At 48.4% G+C, this 15,129-nt stretch overlaps 1 protein-coding gene across 3 annotated transcripts; it reads left to right on the top strand.

Moving 5' to 3' along the window:
* The first annotated feature begins 289 nt into the window (after window positions 1-289).
* On the top strand, window positions 290-13,583 carry LOC114681554 (cytochrome P450 2F2). 3 transcript variants are annotated; one of them, XM_037201171.1, is made up of 10 exons: window positions 290-416; window positions 1,893-2,083; window positions 2,176-2,338; window positions 4,477-4,626; window positions 8,872-9,032; window positions 9,537-9,713; window positions 10,065-10,206; window positions 10,863-11,050; window positions 12,369-12,510; window positions 13,132-13,583. In XM_037201171.1, exons 2-10 carry the CDS (start codon window positions 1,913-1,915, stop codon window positions 13,311-13,313), a joined length of 1,476 nt encoding a protein of 491 aa, XP_037057066.1. In that variant the 5' UTR covers window positions 290-416; window positions 1,893-1,912; the 3' UTR covers window positions 13,314-13,583. The 3 variants fall into 3 exon arrangements, with proteins under 3 accessions (XP_037057066.1, XP_028710937.1, XP_037057070.1); XM_028855104.2 differs by lacking the exon at window positions 290-416 and adding an exon at window positions 473-578; XM_037201175.1 differs by lacking the exon at window positions 290-416 and adding an exon at window positions 626-696.
* The last annotated feature ends 1,546 nt before the right edge of the window (window positions 13,584-15,129 follow it).

Below are 15,129 nucleotides of genomic sequence, written 5' to 3'. Positions count from 1 at the left end.
ACCAACCACAAGACATGGAGGGTCACACGAAGAGTCCAGGGAAATGAGGACTCCACCGGAAGGGAACCGGCCTTACGCAAGGCCTCTTGGCTGGGATGGCAAAACTGGACTTGAACCTAGAAACAGAGACCAGAAGAGCCCAAAATAGGACTCAGTCCAGTACTGGATCCACAACACTGCCTCCCTGGCCCTTTATTTTCTTGGCCAACACCCCATAACCCCACCTCCTGTCAAGAACCAGGCCCAGAGTTGAGAAGCTTTTGCCCTATTCCAAGGCAATCACAGGCACCAGAGGGGAGATTTAAGGTCAGCCTTAGGGCCAGGAGGCCCCAGTCAAGTGACAGAGGGTTCTTGAGGTGTGGCCCCCACTCACCCCACCATGCCAGCTGGCTGAGAGCCCAGGGTCTACAGGAAAGGTACGATGGGATGGTAGGAGGGGATTAAGCTCACTGGAAGAACCAGGAAAGGGGGCAGGGCAGAGGAGGGGCATGGAAACTTAAGAGCAGATGCCCCCCCACACACACACACTCCAGCACACACAAGCGCTCAGAACATTCTTACAGAAGACCGGCACACAGGTGAGGGGGAGCTCCCAAGAGAGGGCGCTGACTCCGTCCCTGAGGATCTCTTCTGGGACTTTCCTGCCTGTCTCAGCTTGTCTCAGTCTACGGTGCCGACTGTCCTCCTTCAGTCCCTGTGAGGACCAGGGTCTTCTTAACTTGACAAATAGCAATAGCATGTGTGTGGTTTTAATATATGTCTTTTAGGAGCCTTTATTTTACAGTATCTATCTCTGAGTGGTTGCAGTTTTTTTCATTTGTTGTTGTTGTTGTTGTTGTTTCTGTTGTTGTTGTCTGGGTTGATTTGAGCTCGTTTGTTTGGGGGGGGTTATTATTGTTTTTATTTGAAGGGGTTGTTTTGTTTCTTTTTTTGTTTTTGAGACAGGGTTTTCATGCCCAGCCCTTGATTGACTGAAAACCCACTATATTAGATAAGGCTAGCCTTGCCTCAAACCTTCTTCCTGCTTTTGCCTCCCCAGTGCCAGATTGCAGACATGCAACAGTGTTTGGCCTGTCTCTGTTTCTTGGTATGCATCTCTGAACTAGGTATAGCTGCACATGCCTGTAATCCCAGCACTCAGAGGCTGGGGCTGGAGGACTGGCATGCATCAGAAGCCGGCATAGGCTACAGAGTGAGAGCCTGTCTTCATAGACCAGCAAAAAACAACAACAATAATAATAATTGTGTGTATCTATCTCTCTCTTCTTTCTCTAGCTTCCTCTCTCTCTCTCTCTCTCTCTCTCTCTCTCTCTCTCTCTCTCTCTCTCTCTCTGATCTGCCAGCCTCTCTCCTTTATCTCCAGGTCTTCATTTGTCTGTACCCATCTGTGTGTCTATCTTTTGTTATTTCTCTTTGTGAGAGTCAGTGCTTTGATAGATGGTTTCAGATAGACAGATAATAAATAGATGATAGATAGATAGATAGATAGATAGATAGATGATAGATAGATAAAGAGATTAGAGAGAGAGAGACAGATGTCAGATGATAGATTATTGATAGATGATAAATAATAGATGATATATTGGTAGGTGGATAGATAGATAATACAGCTACACAAACTGATAAGACGTGAATTCCACTGTTTCCCATTTCATTGTCTGTGTATTCCTCTGTCTCCACCTGTCTCCAAATTCCTTTCTCATGTTTACATTTTGGCGATCGTCTGTGTCCTCGAACACCCTCTCCCTTTTTCTCCCCTCCTCCTCTCCCTCTTAGCCTCTGACCTCACTCTGCATCTCCTTCTTTCCACTATTGCCTGGACCCAGAGGAGGAACATTCCAGAAGAATTTGAATAGAGGGATTTCATGCTCTCCATCTCCCTTTGCCCCCAGGCACTGCAGCTGCCTTCACTATGGATGGTGTGAGCACAGCCATCTTGCTTCTCCTCCTGGCGGTCATCTCTCTGTCCCTGACCTTCACCTCATGGGGCAAGGGCCAGCTGCCTCCGGGACCCAAACCTCTCCCCATCCTGGGAAACCTGCTGCAGCTGCGCTCCCAAGACTTGCTGACCTCACTGACCAAGGTGCAGGGGTTTGCCTTTGGTGAAGGGCAATGGGGAGGGGAAGGGGCCCCACGACCCCCAGGCCCCCAGTAAACTCTCGTTTCCACCTCCAGCTAAGTAAGAAGTATGGGTCCGTGTACACAGTGTACCTGGGGCCCAGGCGAGTGGTGGTCCTCAGTGGATACCAAACTGTGAAGGAGGCTCTCGTGGACAAAGGGGAGGAGTTCAGTGGCCGTGGCTCATACCCTGTCTTTTTCAACTTCACCAAGGGCGATGGTAAGCCTGCCTCCATCCTCTCGTCTCTTGCATGTCTAGGAAGGGAACAAGGGTGAGAGACCGTCATCTCGATGGCATTCAGAGCTGCAGATCTCACTAATGACCTCATGAAGGAGGCAGACAAGCGATCCTGAAGGGAGAGTGGGATTACCCGGCTTCAACTCCCACTCCCACCTTGAACTGAACAGCCATGTCAGCCTCCATGTCTGCTTGGTCCAACCCCATGCTCACCCCCAATCTTTACTCTGTCTCAACCACAGCATCAAATTTCCACTCAGTCAAGTAGCCAAGTGCTGACCTTTGTCCCAGCCTGTCTACCTCAACTCAACCCCAGTCCCTATCAGGTCTAACTCCTTGCTCCCCATTTCAAATGCCATCTCATTTGGAGGAGGGGACGTTTGTTTGCATGCCGTTTGAGACAGGGTCTGTCTCCACCTGTCTCCACGCCCCTGCCCTGGGAATGCAGTCATGGTCGCATCCAGCACTGGGAATGCAGTCATGGTCGCACCCAGCACTGGGAATGCAGTCATGGTCGCATCCAGCACTGGGAATGCAGTCATGGTCGCATCCAGCACTGGGAATGCAGTCATGGTCGCATCCAGCACTGGGAATGCAGTCATGGTCGCATCCAGCACATGGGTGCGGTGGGGGGGGGGGGGGGGTTCAGGGCCCCCGTGCTTGTGTGGCGAGCACCTTACCCACCAAGCCGCCTCCTTACTCCGGTCCTCCTCCCTCATCCGATACCTAAACGATGAAGATGACTAGTCAGGTCAAGAGGGCTGACTGTGAGGATAAAGCACTTGCTGTAGAAACTTGAGGTTGAGAGTTCAGATCCCCAGCACTCATGTAATGCCAAGTGGGCATGGCTGCTGCCTGTAATCCCAGCACGTGAGAGGCAGAGACGAGGGATCCCCAGAGCTGGATAGCTAGACTAACTGGGTTGGCAGACTCTGGGCTCAAATGAGAGGCACTGCCTCAGTAAACAGCTGAGGAGGGTGACTGAGGAAGACCACTGATATCAATCATAATCATAATAAAATATGAGGCCAGTGAGATGGGAAGGGTGCTTGCTGCCAAGCCTGACTATTTGAGTTCAATCCCTGAAACCCACATGGTAGAAAGAGAAAACTGAACTGAGCAGTGGTGGCGGACACCTTTAATCCCAGCACTAGGAAGGCAGAGGCAGGCTGATCTCTGTGAGTTCAAGGCCAGCCTGGGCTACAAAGTGAGTTCTAGGACAGCCAGGACTACACAGAGAAACCCTGTCTAGAAAATTAAAAAAAAAAAATTTAAAAAAAGGGAAAAGAAAAAGAAAACTGATGCCTGCAAAGTTATTCTCTGACCTCCATGGCACATGTGTACCCACACTCATACACATGCACACAATACACACAAATAAATAAATGTAACAAATACTAATAATAAAAGTGAAAAAGAGAGCAAAGAATGGCAGCATACACTTGTAATCTCAGCATTGGGTGAGCAGAAGCACAGGAGTCTTCACAAGTTCAAGGCCAGCCCGGTCTACATGATGAGTTCCAGGCCAGCCAGGGCTACCTAAGAGGACACTGTCAAGAGCACAAGTAAAAGGAGTGTTTGAGATGTGGCTCAGTGACAGAGTACCTGCCTGACGTCTGTGTTGCCCTTGGCTCAATCAATCCTAGTACCAAAATTCAAAAAGTGGGGGAGAGGACGGGCTTCTGCAAAGGGTTGTGCAAAGGCTGAGAGATCAGGCTTGTTCTGGGGTGAGTTCCCGGTGTCCGAGTGTTTATTTTCCTTGCTTATCTCTTAATTGTGTACTCAGTAATCAATAAGCAATCATCAGCAAGGTCACAGTGGCAGGAAACACAGGTCTTCACACTGCCTTTCTGATAGCCCAAAGTGACCTGGTCTTTACAGGAGAATATAGAGGCACAGTGATCAGGTGATGAAAGTCCAGAGTCCTGCAGAACCCAAAGGAGGCACCTGGCCCAGGCACGAGGGTCAGGAAGGGTTTGCTGGAAGAATCAGGGGAAATGAGATTCTAAACTAAATCCTCTTCACAGCAGGCCATGAGGAAAAGATAACTCGGGTTGGTGGCTGTGGTTCAGGATGGGTTGGTTGGCAGTTGAGTTTGGAATTCTCCTTCTTCTTCCCAGGCATCGCCTTCTCCAATGGAGAACGCTGGAAGGTCCTCAGAAGGTTCTCAGTCCAAATCCTGCGGAACTTTGGGATGGGAAAAAGGAGCATCGAGGAGCGGATCCTGGAAGAGGGCAGCTTCCTGCTGGAGGTGCTACGGAAAACAGAAGGTCAGCCCACACCCTGGAATCACATCCATCCTACTCTATGGGCTCCAGGGCCTGGGTGTGAACAGAAAGTCTTGGAGGCCTCTCACTCTGCCCATAGTGGGCACTATCCCTCCTGGAGATTAATGGGCATGGGAGTCTCTGAGGCTTGCCTTATGATCACAGCTCTGTTGTGTTATCTGTAGTGTTCAGAACCCAGCTTGTTTATTTCTAGTGGGTAATGATGATGCCATTCTCAAAAACTCACCACAGAGCTGGAGAGGTGGTCCAACTGTTAGGATCAGTTGTTCTTGCAAAGGACCTGGTTCAATTCTCAGCACCTACATGGTGGTTCACTACCATCTATAACTCCCATTCCAGGGAATGCAATGCCTTCTTCTGACTTCCACAGGCATCAAATATGCATATGGTGCATATACACACACTCAGGCAAAACATTCACACACAAAATGAATAAATCTAATTTAAAATGTTGAGGAAAAAATCACCACAGCTAAACCTGTGGTAGTGCACACCTGTAACCCCAGAATTTAGGAGGTAGAGGCAGGAGGACCAGTAGTTCAAGATCATCCTTGGCTAAGCAGTGAGTTTGAAACCAACCTAGGTTACATGAGACCTTGTCTCAAAAAAAATGAAAAATGGCAGGGGGTTGGGGGAAGCGGGCTGGAGAGATGGTCCAATGGTTAAGAGCACGAGCTGCTCTTGCAGAGGATTTGAGTTCAGTTCCCAGCACCCACATGGTAGTTCACAACTTCCAGCTCCAGAGGGTCCAACAGCCTCTCTGGCCCCCATGGGTATCCACACACAGGTACACATACACATAGAAAGATACACACAAACATACACATAACTAAAACTTTTTTAAAAATTTTTTTGTTTTTGACCATTTTATTTTTCATGGGGTTTATAATTACTTCAGTTTTAATTTCAAAATAAAACCGGTAAATACAAATTCACCCTAGACTCTGAAAAAAACCTCTAGCATGCATTCATATATGCCAGCTACTTTATATTTTTTAAGCATCCCACAGAACAATCCATCTTTGGGCATTTCATCTTGACTTCATGTGGTTCACTCCTCTATTTATTAGTTATATTACTATATAAAAGAAAGAAATCTTTTTTAAAAAGAAAAAAAAACACAATCACTACAGAACTGGGGGTGTGGTTCAGTGGTAGAGCCCCTGCCTAGAATCCCCCAGTGAGGGGCTGGGGTGTGGTTCAGTGGTAGAGCCCCTGCCTAGAATCCCCCAGTGAGGGGCTGGGGTGTGGCTCAGTGGTAGAGCACCTACCTAGGATCCCCCAGTGAGGAGCTAGGGACTTGGCTCAGGAGTGAAGTACTTACCTAGTGTGCACAAGACCTCAGTTCCATCTCAATGCTACAAAGTTCAAACAAAATCACAGTTGCCTGTGGCTCCAAGATCCTTGGGTATGGTCATCTCTTTGCAAATTCATTAGCACTCAGAAGGCTGAGACAAGAGAATTGTAAAGTCAAAGCCAGTCTTCACTGCATGGCAAGGTCCTGAGGGAGAAAAAAAAAAAAACTATGTAAGTCGATGAAGTCTCCTTCTCTGCCCCATTTTAAAGAAGAAACTAAAATGCAGAATGCTAAAATAGCAACCTTTCCCCCTGCTCTCCAAATCTTAGAGGCTTTGGGAAAAATAATAATTAGTAATGAATCTGTCACCCATGATGCTGAAGGGATTGCGTGTGATGTAAGTGAAATCATAGCGGCTTCTATTGGTCTCTTAATGCTCTGACACATTACCACAATGGGGCCAGTGAGATAACTCAACAGACAAAGGCTCTCACTGCCAAGCCTGACAGCGTGGGTTCAATCCCCGAAACCCACCTAGCAGAAGAAGAGAGCATGTCCTCCCGCCTCCATCTGGATCACACACAAACAAACACATAAAATTTTAATTCTTTTTAAATTATCACAAATGCAGTAGCTTAATAAAACACAAATCCTGTGTTTGTTTTTTGTTTGTTTTAACTAGGCTGTCACTCCGTAACCCAGGCTGGCCTCAGACTCATAAGAAGTTCTCCTACCTCAGTCTCCCAAGGGCTTGGATTACAGGTGTGAGACACTATACCTAGCCAGATTCATTTTCTTATACAGTTCTATAGGTCTGAAGTAAGCAGTGGATCAGTAGGATGTTCTCTCTCTCTCTCTCTCTCTCTCTCTCTCTCTCTCTCTCTCTCTCTCTCTCCTCTTTTTCTCTCTTCTCTCTTTCTTCTTCCTCTTCTTCCTCATCCTCCCTTTCCCAATCAACACACTTTTTATTTTTCAAGACAAGTTTTCTGTTTGTATCCCTGACTGTCCTGGAACTCGCTCTGTAGACCAGGCTGGCCTCGAACTCAAAGATCCACCTGCCTCTGCCTCCTGAGTGCTGGGATTAAAGGCGTGAGCCACCACCACCTAGCTACACATTTTGTTTTAGAACCACTTAACTCTTCTTTATAAGGACCTTACTGAGGTCCACCCAGGCAATTCACAATAATTTTCCTATTACAAAATTAATTTTTGAAATTTTTGTGTTATTATGTGTCTCGGGGAGGTATGTGTGTGTGAGTGCAGCTGCCTGAAGAGGCCAGGGGCATTGGATCCCACTGGAGTCAAGAACAGATCATCATGAGCTGCCCAGCATAGGTACTAGAAACTGAACTCATATCCTCTGCAAGAGCGATACATATTCCTAACCACTGAGCCATTTCCCCAGCCCCCCATTACAAATAATAGTACATCTAAAGTAAGATTCTGGGGGTGGGGATATGAACACCCATGGTGTCCATTATTCAACCTACCACAACAGCTGTGGATTTCCTAGTTACATGTGACTCTTTATAACAGCTCCATGAGGAGGGGACTGTCACCAAGCCCATTTTACACATGAGAACTGAGGTTCAGGAAAAACAAAAAGACTAAGAGTCTACCTTCAGATCCTACTTTCCAGACTGTGCTCTTCTGTCTTAGACGTTGTGTTGAAATGTGGGTTTTGTTGGTTTGTCTGTTTTCAAAACAGAAACTCCTAATGGCCTGGAACTCATAATGAACCTCCTGCCTCAGCTTTCCCAAGCGCTGGGGTTATAGGCCTGCACCATCGGACCTTGTTGCTTTTATTGTCTCCTGTACATAGTCTGTTTGGCTGTTAGCTGATTAGAGGCTAGACTGTATGTTTGTGGTCTGTACTGGGGTAAGGCTGTCCTCGGGCATTCTGTGTAGGACTGCACTGTGTGGTCTGCTGAGCTCCAATGTTGACTTTCTATGTTTCACCTCTTCTATGGCCTAGTTGTATGTCTTATGATATCACAGTGTGTTCTGCACCATCCAGTGAGCTGCCATGAGTTACTGTTGTGTGCTGTGAGGCAGGGGGATGGCGCTGTGTGCTGACAACATGAGGCAGTACATTGTGACTGGGTCTTGGGATGTTTGGGGGCCAACTGTGTTGGCATATGCTGTGTTTGTCGGGTTGGTTTGGGGTGCTTTGTTTTGTTTCTTTCATGGCAACAAGGCCCAGGGTGGCCTCAAACTCACTAGGCAGCTGAGGATGACCTGGAACTCCTGATTCCTGCCTCCACCTCCCAAGAGCTGAAATTGCAGATGTCAACCAAATGTCTATTTTCTTTTTAGTTTAGGATTTATTTATGTGTGCATGTATTTGTGTGAATGTGTGCCAACTGTGTGTGTTGGGGGTGGGGAGGGTGCCCACAGAGGCCAGAAGAAAGTGTCAGACATCCCTGGAGGCAGTTACAGGCAGTTGCTAATAGCCTGTAGTCTGCCTGAGCCAACTGTCCAGTCCCGAAATAATTTTGAGCATATAGCCCAAGCTGAACTTAAATATGTAGCCATCCTCCTGCCTCAGCCTTTCACTTACTGCTGCCCTGGTAGACTCACTGGCTGTACTTTATTGGTGGTTGAGTGAGCGAGTGTTGTAGTGATACCTAGTGATGTGAGTGCTGTGTTGTGGGTGGTGTAATGTGTCTAAGAACAGCCCAGCCTTGTGTTATAAGTATTCTTACTCTGCAGGATATATGAGTTCTGTGTTGTGGGTGACATTGCCAAATACTTGGGGTGTGTTGTCATATTGCACACTGAGTGGCCACATGTGAGCATTCTGGACTGCAAGACACGGTGTCATGGGTCAGTGAACGCTGAGTAAATGGTAATTGTGACAGATAATTAGCCTGGCTATTGCAAATGTTGTATTGCCAAAGCTGGACACTGACCTCCTCCCCCATCCACAGGCAAGCCCTTCGACCCTGTGTTTATCCTGAGCCGGTCAGTGTCCAACATCATCTGCTCCGTCATCTTTGGAAGCCGCTTCGACTATGACGATGAGCGTCTGCTCACCATTATCCGATTTATTAACGACAACTTCCAGATAATGAGCAGCCCCTGGGGTGAGGTCAGTACTCTGAGGTCAACCAGATGCAAGTAGGGGATGTCCACAGGGTCCAACCACTGAGAACGAAGGCCGTAGGGGCTGGTGAGGTGAAACATGCCTGTAATCTCAGCTCTAAGGAAACTGAGACTGGAGGATTGCCAGAGTTCCAGGTCCACCTGGACTAAATAGGGAGAACCCCACCAGGCAGGGCTGAAAAGCCAGACCATGTCTCAGAAAAATAAGCAAAACCAACAGAGAAGAGATGTAACTGGCCTGACCTGACCCCACTCTTACTTTATAACCCCACCCCCAGTTGCTCAGTCCAGACACACACACACACACACACACACACACACACACACACACACACACACACACACTTTCCACCCCTGCAGAACTTGGCTGCCCCTGCTAAGACCTGGTCAGAGCCTATTTGACCCGCTTACCTTACTTAGCCAGGAGTCCCCAGCCACACACCCTGCTGAGTAGCTTGCTTCACCAAGCCCCTCCAACTCTGGTCCCCAGATGTACAACATCTTCCCGAGTCTCCTGGACTGGCTGCCTGGGCCGCACAGACGCATGTTCCGGAACTTTGGAGGCATGAAAGAGCTCATCGCACGCAGTGTCCGGGAACACCAGGACTCCCTGGATCCCAACTCTCCCCGGGACTTCATCGATTGCTTCCTCACAAAGATGGCACAGGTAGCCTCGAGATGAAAAACAAAAATCTTCCCTCTCAGCTGGCCTGAACCCCTTCTGCTATCCGGGGCCTCAAATCTGCAGGGATCTCAGCTTGGGCAGAGTTGGGCACTTGTTCCCGGAAGAGAAGCTGTGGCACCTGGCCCTGCTGGACTGCTGCCCAGAGCCACCTCCAATTAACAAATCATTAAGCTGTTGTGGTTTGCCAAGTTGTTCACCAAGGGCCTTGCCGCTTTTTATCTCTCCCTTCACACTCCTCTGCTCAGGAGAGGGACTGAACCGGCCCCTGGTGGCAGTAGCAGACCAGCGGGTCCCCAGGCCCTGACTCATAGCCCCGCTCTTCGACCCCCACAGGAAAAGAAAGATCCACTAAGCCACTTCCAAATGAATACCCTGTTGATGACCACACACAACCTGCTGTTCGGTGGCACGGAGACCGTGGGCACCACGATGCGCCACGCCTTCCTTATCCTCATGAAGTACCCCAAAGTGCAAGGTACACGGGCAGCAAAGGGCCACTCTACACTCTGTCCCTTCTCCCTTTCTCCCCGTCCAGGGGGTCTATTAGAGCCCTCCACTAATGCACGCTCTCATATTAGACAAACCCACTGAGAGGCTGACCCCGGCCCTCAGGGTCCACACACCCTGCCTGTTGATCCTCTTCCAAATCATTCCTGTGGAGTTTGGGCCCTGCCCACAACACACGTGACTGTCAGGTCTCAGAGTCCAGCTCCCTCTGTCCTCTCAAAACCCCACTCCTGAGCCCCAGCCACAAGGCTAGCTAAGGACACCGACCTCTCCTGCACAACATGACCTCTAGCACATGTGACCCCCTCTCCCCAGGCTCCACCTCCTGGGTGTCTCCGTGGCTTGGTGGGAGATCTCTAGCCTTCCCTCACAGCCCACCCACTGGGTCCATGAGCCTCAAAGCCCTTTTAGAAATCAGATGAGGATCCTGAGATCTAAGCAGCCCTGATGCCCACCTATACAGACCCACACCCAGAAACCCTTGCAGCAACCATCATTTGCTCTCTCTCAAAAAAGAACGCTTTGAAACCCAGACTAGCCTTTCCCGGGCACTCGCACAAACCTGTTCTGGTCCCAGTCACTCCTCAGACACCATCATCCACTTCCTTCCCCTACCACCTCCAGCCCGCGTGCAGGAAGAGATTGACCGTGTGGTAGGGCGCTCGCGGATGCCATCGCTGGAGGACCGCGTGAACATGCCTTACACAGACGCAGTGATCCACGAAGTACAACGCTTCGCAGATGTCATCCCCATGAACCTGCCGCACCGCGTCATTCGGGACACGCCTTTCCGCGGCTTCATGATACCCAAGGTATGCCGGGTCCCTGAAACGACGTGGGTAACCTAGAAAGAGGTATCTCAGGCTCACAATTGGCTAAAGGGTACCCTTGACCTTAGCAATCAGCTCCCAGAGTGCAAAGCTGCAGAGGTGGGAAGTTGCTTGCTTCTGAAACTTTTTTTAACGTTTTTTTCCAATTTTTAATTTTAATTTTTATGTGTATGGGTAGATGTTTTACCTGAAAGTTCGTCTGTGCACCATATGCACAGACATGCAGTGACCGAGGAGGCCAGAAGAGGAAGTTGTGTTCTCTGGAGCTGGAGTTACATTATGGTTGGCCACCACCTTGTGGGTACTGGGAATCAAACCCAGGTCTTCTTCAAGAGCAGCCCGTGCCCTTAACACCTGAGCCATCTGTCCAGCTCTGTTTTTCACATTTTGAGGCAAAAGTCTCTAGTAGCCCAGGTTGGCCTCAAACTCCCTATGTGACTAAGGATAGACTTGAACTCCTGATCCTCTTGCCTCTACCTCCTGTATGCTCGAATTACAAGCATAGGCCACCACCAAGGCTTAGCCAACTTAGATTCTTAAAAAACAGAGTCCTTTCCCAGAACTCCATCTCATACCAGAAGGTACTGGAGTGCCATATCCCTTCCCTATCTCAAGCCCCTCTCTTGGACCCCTCTAAAGAGTTACAAGGGTCCTCTGTGAGTTCGAGGCCAGCCTGGGCTACAGAGTGAGATCCAGGAAAGGCACAAAGCTACACAGAGAAACCCTGTCTCGAAAAACCAAAAAAAAAAAAAAAAAAAAAAAAAAAAAAAGAGTTACAAGGGTCTAGGACTTCATCTGAACATCTCCTGGTGCCAGAATACCATTGTTGGAGGACTCCTCCCTAGAAATCCTACATCTGCTTCTCCAAAGCTCAGGGCCAAGGGTGGCCCCCTCCCATTTCTCAGACCTCAGCAGTATCTTCTGGCATCTATCTCCAGGAACCCTGGATGGAGTCTGTGCCCCATCCCGGCCTCCTTCTCAAGCCCTTATAAGCTCCACCTTTGCAGCATGGAAACCTGAGTGTGAGGGAAACAAAACAACCCTCTTCCAAAATGGAGAGATGGCTTAGCAGTTTTAAGAGCCCTAGCTGCCTCAGAGGACGCGGATTGGATTCCCAGCATCCATATAGTAACTTACAACCACCAGCTCCAGTTCCAGGAAACCAGCCGCTCTCTTCTGACCTCCTTGGCCATTGCACCCACATATATACATGCAGGCAAACACTCATACACATAAAATTAAAATTAAAAACAATCCTCAGTGAGTCCACATCACTGACTCTGCCTCCTCACCTACACAGGGCACAGATGTCATCACGCTTCTTAACACCGTGCACTATGACTCCGAACAGTTCAAGACGCCTCGGGAGTTCAATCCCGAGCATTTTCTGGATGACAATCAAGCCTTCAAGAAGAGCCCTGCCTTCATGCCATTTTCGGCTGGTAAGAGATGGAGTCACTCTTTTAAACCATAATCCTAACTCTACTCTCCAAGCCCTCTCAATCCCATCCCATTCTTAGCTTTGCGTGCAGAGATTTCCTTTTCCAGTTTGGCTCATCTAACACCTGGGTGGAAGCCAATTAATTTAAGAATGATTATTATCAGACTCTCCACTAGGTGGCGAGACTGGTTCTGGTTTTCCTTAACTCTACCTTGCCTGGTTGGCAGCGCAGGAGGAGGAAAGTGGCGAGGAAGGGCGGGAATCCTATTTACTCAGCAGGGAGAAAATGAGGGGGATAATGTTACCTTGTTGTCTTTTGTGTGCCAGCTGCTGCCTCTGAAAGGGGCAGCGGCTGAGAGTTTGGCCCCGTGGGCAGATCATACTGGATTGCATCCCAGCTGTGTCCCAGCTGTGGGAACGTCCAAAAACAGGATTTGAACCCAGACAATTGCACTCTGGCAGCTGGCAGCTACTTCGGCTTCATTTCCCCCAAAACTTTGATGCTTTTGTCGGTGATATCCCCAACCGTTGTCTTCAAACCCACATATTTTCCTCTGAGCATATGGGGGTGCAGCCCCATACTCTAACTTCACCGCTGCTCTTGGCCCTCCCACCCACGCAGGACGTCGACTGTGTCTGGGGGAGCCACTGGCGCGCATGGAGCTCTTCATATACCTCACCTCCATTCTGCAAAACTTCACGTTGCATCCACTGGTGGAGCCTGAGGACATCGATCTGACCCCGCTTAGCTCAGGGCTGGGCAATCTGCCGAGGCCTTTCCAGTTGTGTGTGCGCGTTCGCTGAGGTCCGTGCCCAGGGAATGCTCTGTCCCTCTTCCCGTTGGTTTCACTGTCATGGGCCTCCATCAGTGTCTCTATCACATTCCCTTCCCTAAACCCTGGGCCTGCCACATATCGGTCCTTTATCCCTCCTGTCTTTAAAGCCTATCTTCATGGAGAGAATGACATGACGAAGGGGGAATGCACATCTTATACCCACAGAACCTATTCTGTAATGTACTCCTTTCCAGGCTTCTCGTATCATTTTCTAATAAATATCTTGACAATAGATTTATATCTGACTTGGCTGAATTAATAGATGAGAAAAACCCTTTAGGGCAGTGATTCTCAATCTGGGGGTCGAACGACCCTTTCACAGGGGTCGCCCAAGACCATCTGCATATCAAACATTTACATTATGAATCATAACAGCAGCAAAATTACAATTATAAAGTAGCAGCGAAAATAATTATGGTTGGAGGTCACCAAAATATGAGGGACAGTATTAATAGGTAACAGCATTAGGAAGGTTGAAAACCATTGCTTTATGTTGAGGAAGAGGAGGTCTGGATGCAGAGAGGGATGGAGACACGCTCATCATAAGTCCCGACTACCCTAAGCCCCTCCTGGAGTCACGTGTTGCAAAGTCAAAAGACTTGTTTGAGCTACAGATTGAGTTCAAAACCAGCTTAACTAGACTTTGTCTCTTAGTTAAGTTTTTAGTGTTGAAGATATATCTCGCGGATATATCTTGCTCACATGTATGACGCTCTTGGTCTGTACAGCAAATGAGGGGAGTGGAGAGATGCTAGTGTTTTCTGGAGACCAGCTGGAAAGATGTGGGGGCCTAAAGACAGAGAGGCAGAGAAACCAAGAAAGTGGGAAAAGTCTACCAGAAGAGATTCCAAGCAGGGGCCTGTGGGATTGAAGCCAGAGAACCTGAGAGCCTGAGAAACAATTGCAATCACTTACACTGTGCTTCCTAAGGAAACGGTTCTAAGTGACACCTTTAACTGGCCCTATGGAACAAAGAAGTGTTGTTATTACCTGTTCACAGACCAAACTGAGACTCAGAAAAGTGAGATGGTTTGCCCAAGATCACAGTGTCAGAAATGAGTAGAGCCGGGCTCTGAACACTGATGCAATGGCCACAGAGAATGTAGTTCTAACCACTGCCTTTTAATAAACCAGAGGATGCAGAGCAGCAGAGGAAAACATTGTCAGACACAGAAGAAAACAGAGAGATAAAGAAAAACGGGAACAGGAGGATTGGCTCGGCAGTTAAGAGCACTTGCTGCTCTTCCAAAGGACCTGGAGTTTGAGTCCCAGTACTCATATGGCAGCTCACAACGGTTCACTTCAGTTCCAGGGGATCTGACACCCTCTCCCAGCCTCTATAAGTGGACATAAGTGGAAGCAAGACAGCTGTAGATAAAGTTTTTTGCTTGTTTGGTTTTGTTGTTGTTGTTTGTTTCCCATTTTTTGGTTTTTTGGTTTTTTCCATACAAAGTTGCTGTGGGATGGTCTGTATGTTAAATTGCTCTGATTGGTCAATAAATAAAACACTGATTGGCCAGTGGCCAGGCAGGAAGTATAGGCGGGACTAACAGAGAGGAAAATTGAGAGAACAGGAAGGCGGAGGAAGACACTGCCAGCCGCCGCCATGACAAGCAACATGTAAAGACGCCGGTAAGCCACGAGCCACGTGGCAAGGTACAGATTTATAGAAATGGGTTAATTTAAGATGTAAGAACTAGATAGCTAGAAGCCTGAGCCATTAGGCCAAACAGTTTAAATAATATAAGTGTCTGTGTGTTTATGTTATAAGTGGGCTGTCGGAC

This window comes from Peromyscus leucopus, chromosome 1, assembly GCF_004664715.2.
Source record: "Peromyscus leucopus breed LL Stock chromosome 1, UCI_PerLeu_2.1, whole genome shotgun sequence".
Taxonomy (NCBI): domain Eukaryota; kingdom Metazoa; phylum Chordata; class Mammalia; order Rodentia; family Cricetidae; genus Peromyscus; species Peromyscus leucopus.
The sequence above is the reverse complement of the archived record's forward strand: the minus strand, read 5'-3'. Positions and strand labels throughout refer to the sequence as shown.

Excerpts from the sequence above, each read along its gene's own strand:
- LOC114681554 (XM_037201171.1), top strand. The coding sequence starts at position 1,913 with ATGGATGGTGTGAGCACAGCCATCTTGCTTCTCCTCCTGGCGGTCATC. Across the intron at positions 4,627-8,871 it reads GGTGCTACGGAAAACAGAAG|GCAAGCCCTTCGACCCTGTG; the intron begins GTCAGCCCACAC and ends CCCCATCCACAG. Across the intron at positions 9,714-10,064 it reads TCCTCACAAAGATGGCACAG|GAAAAGAAAGATCCACTAAG; the intron begins GTAGCCTCGAGA and ends CGACCCCCACAG.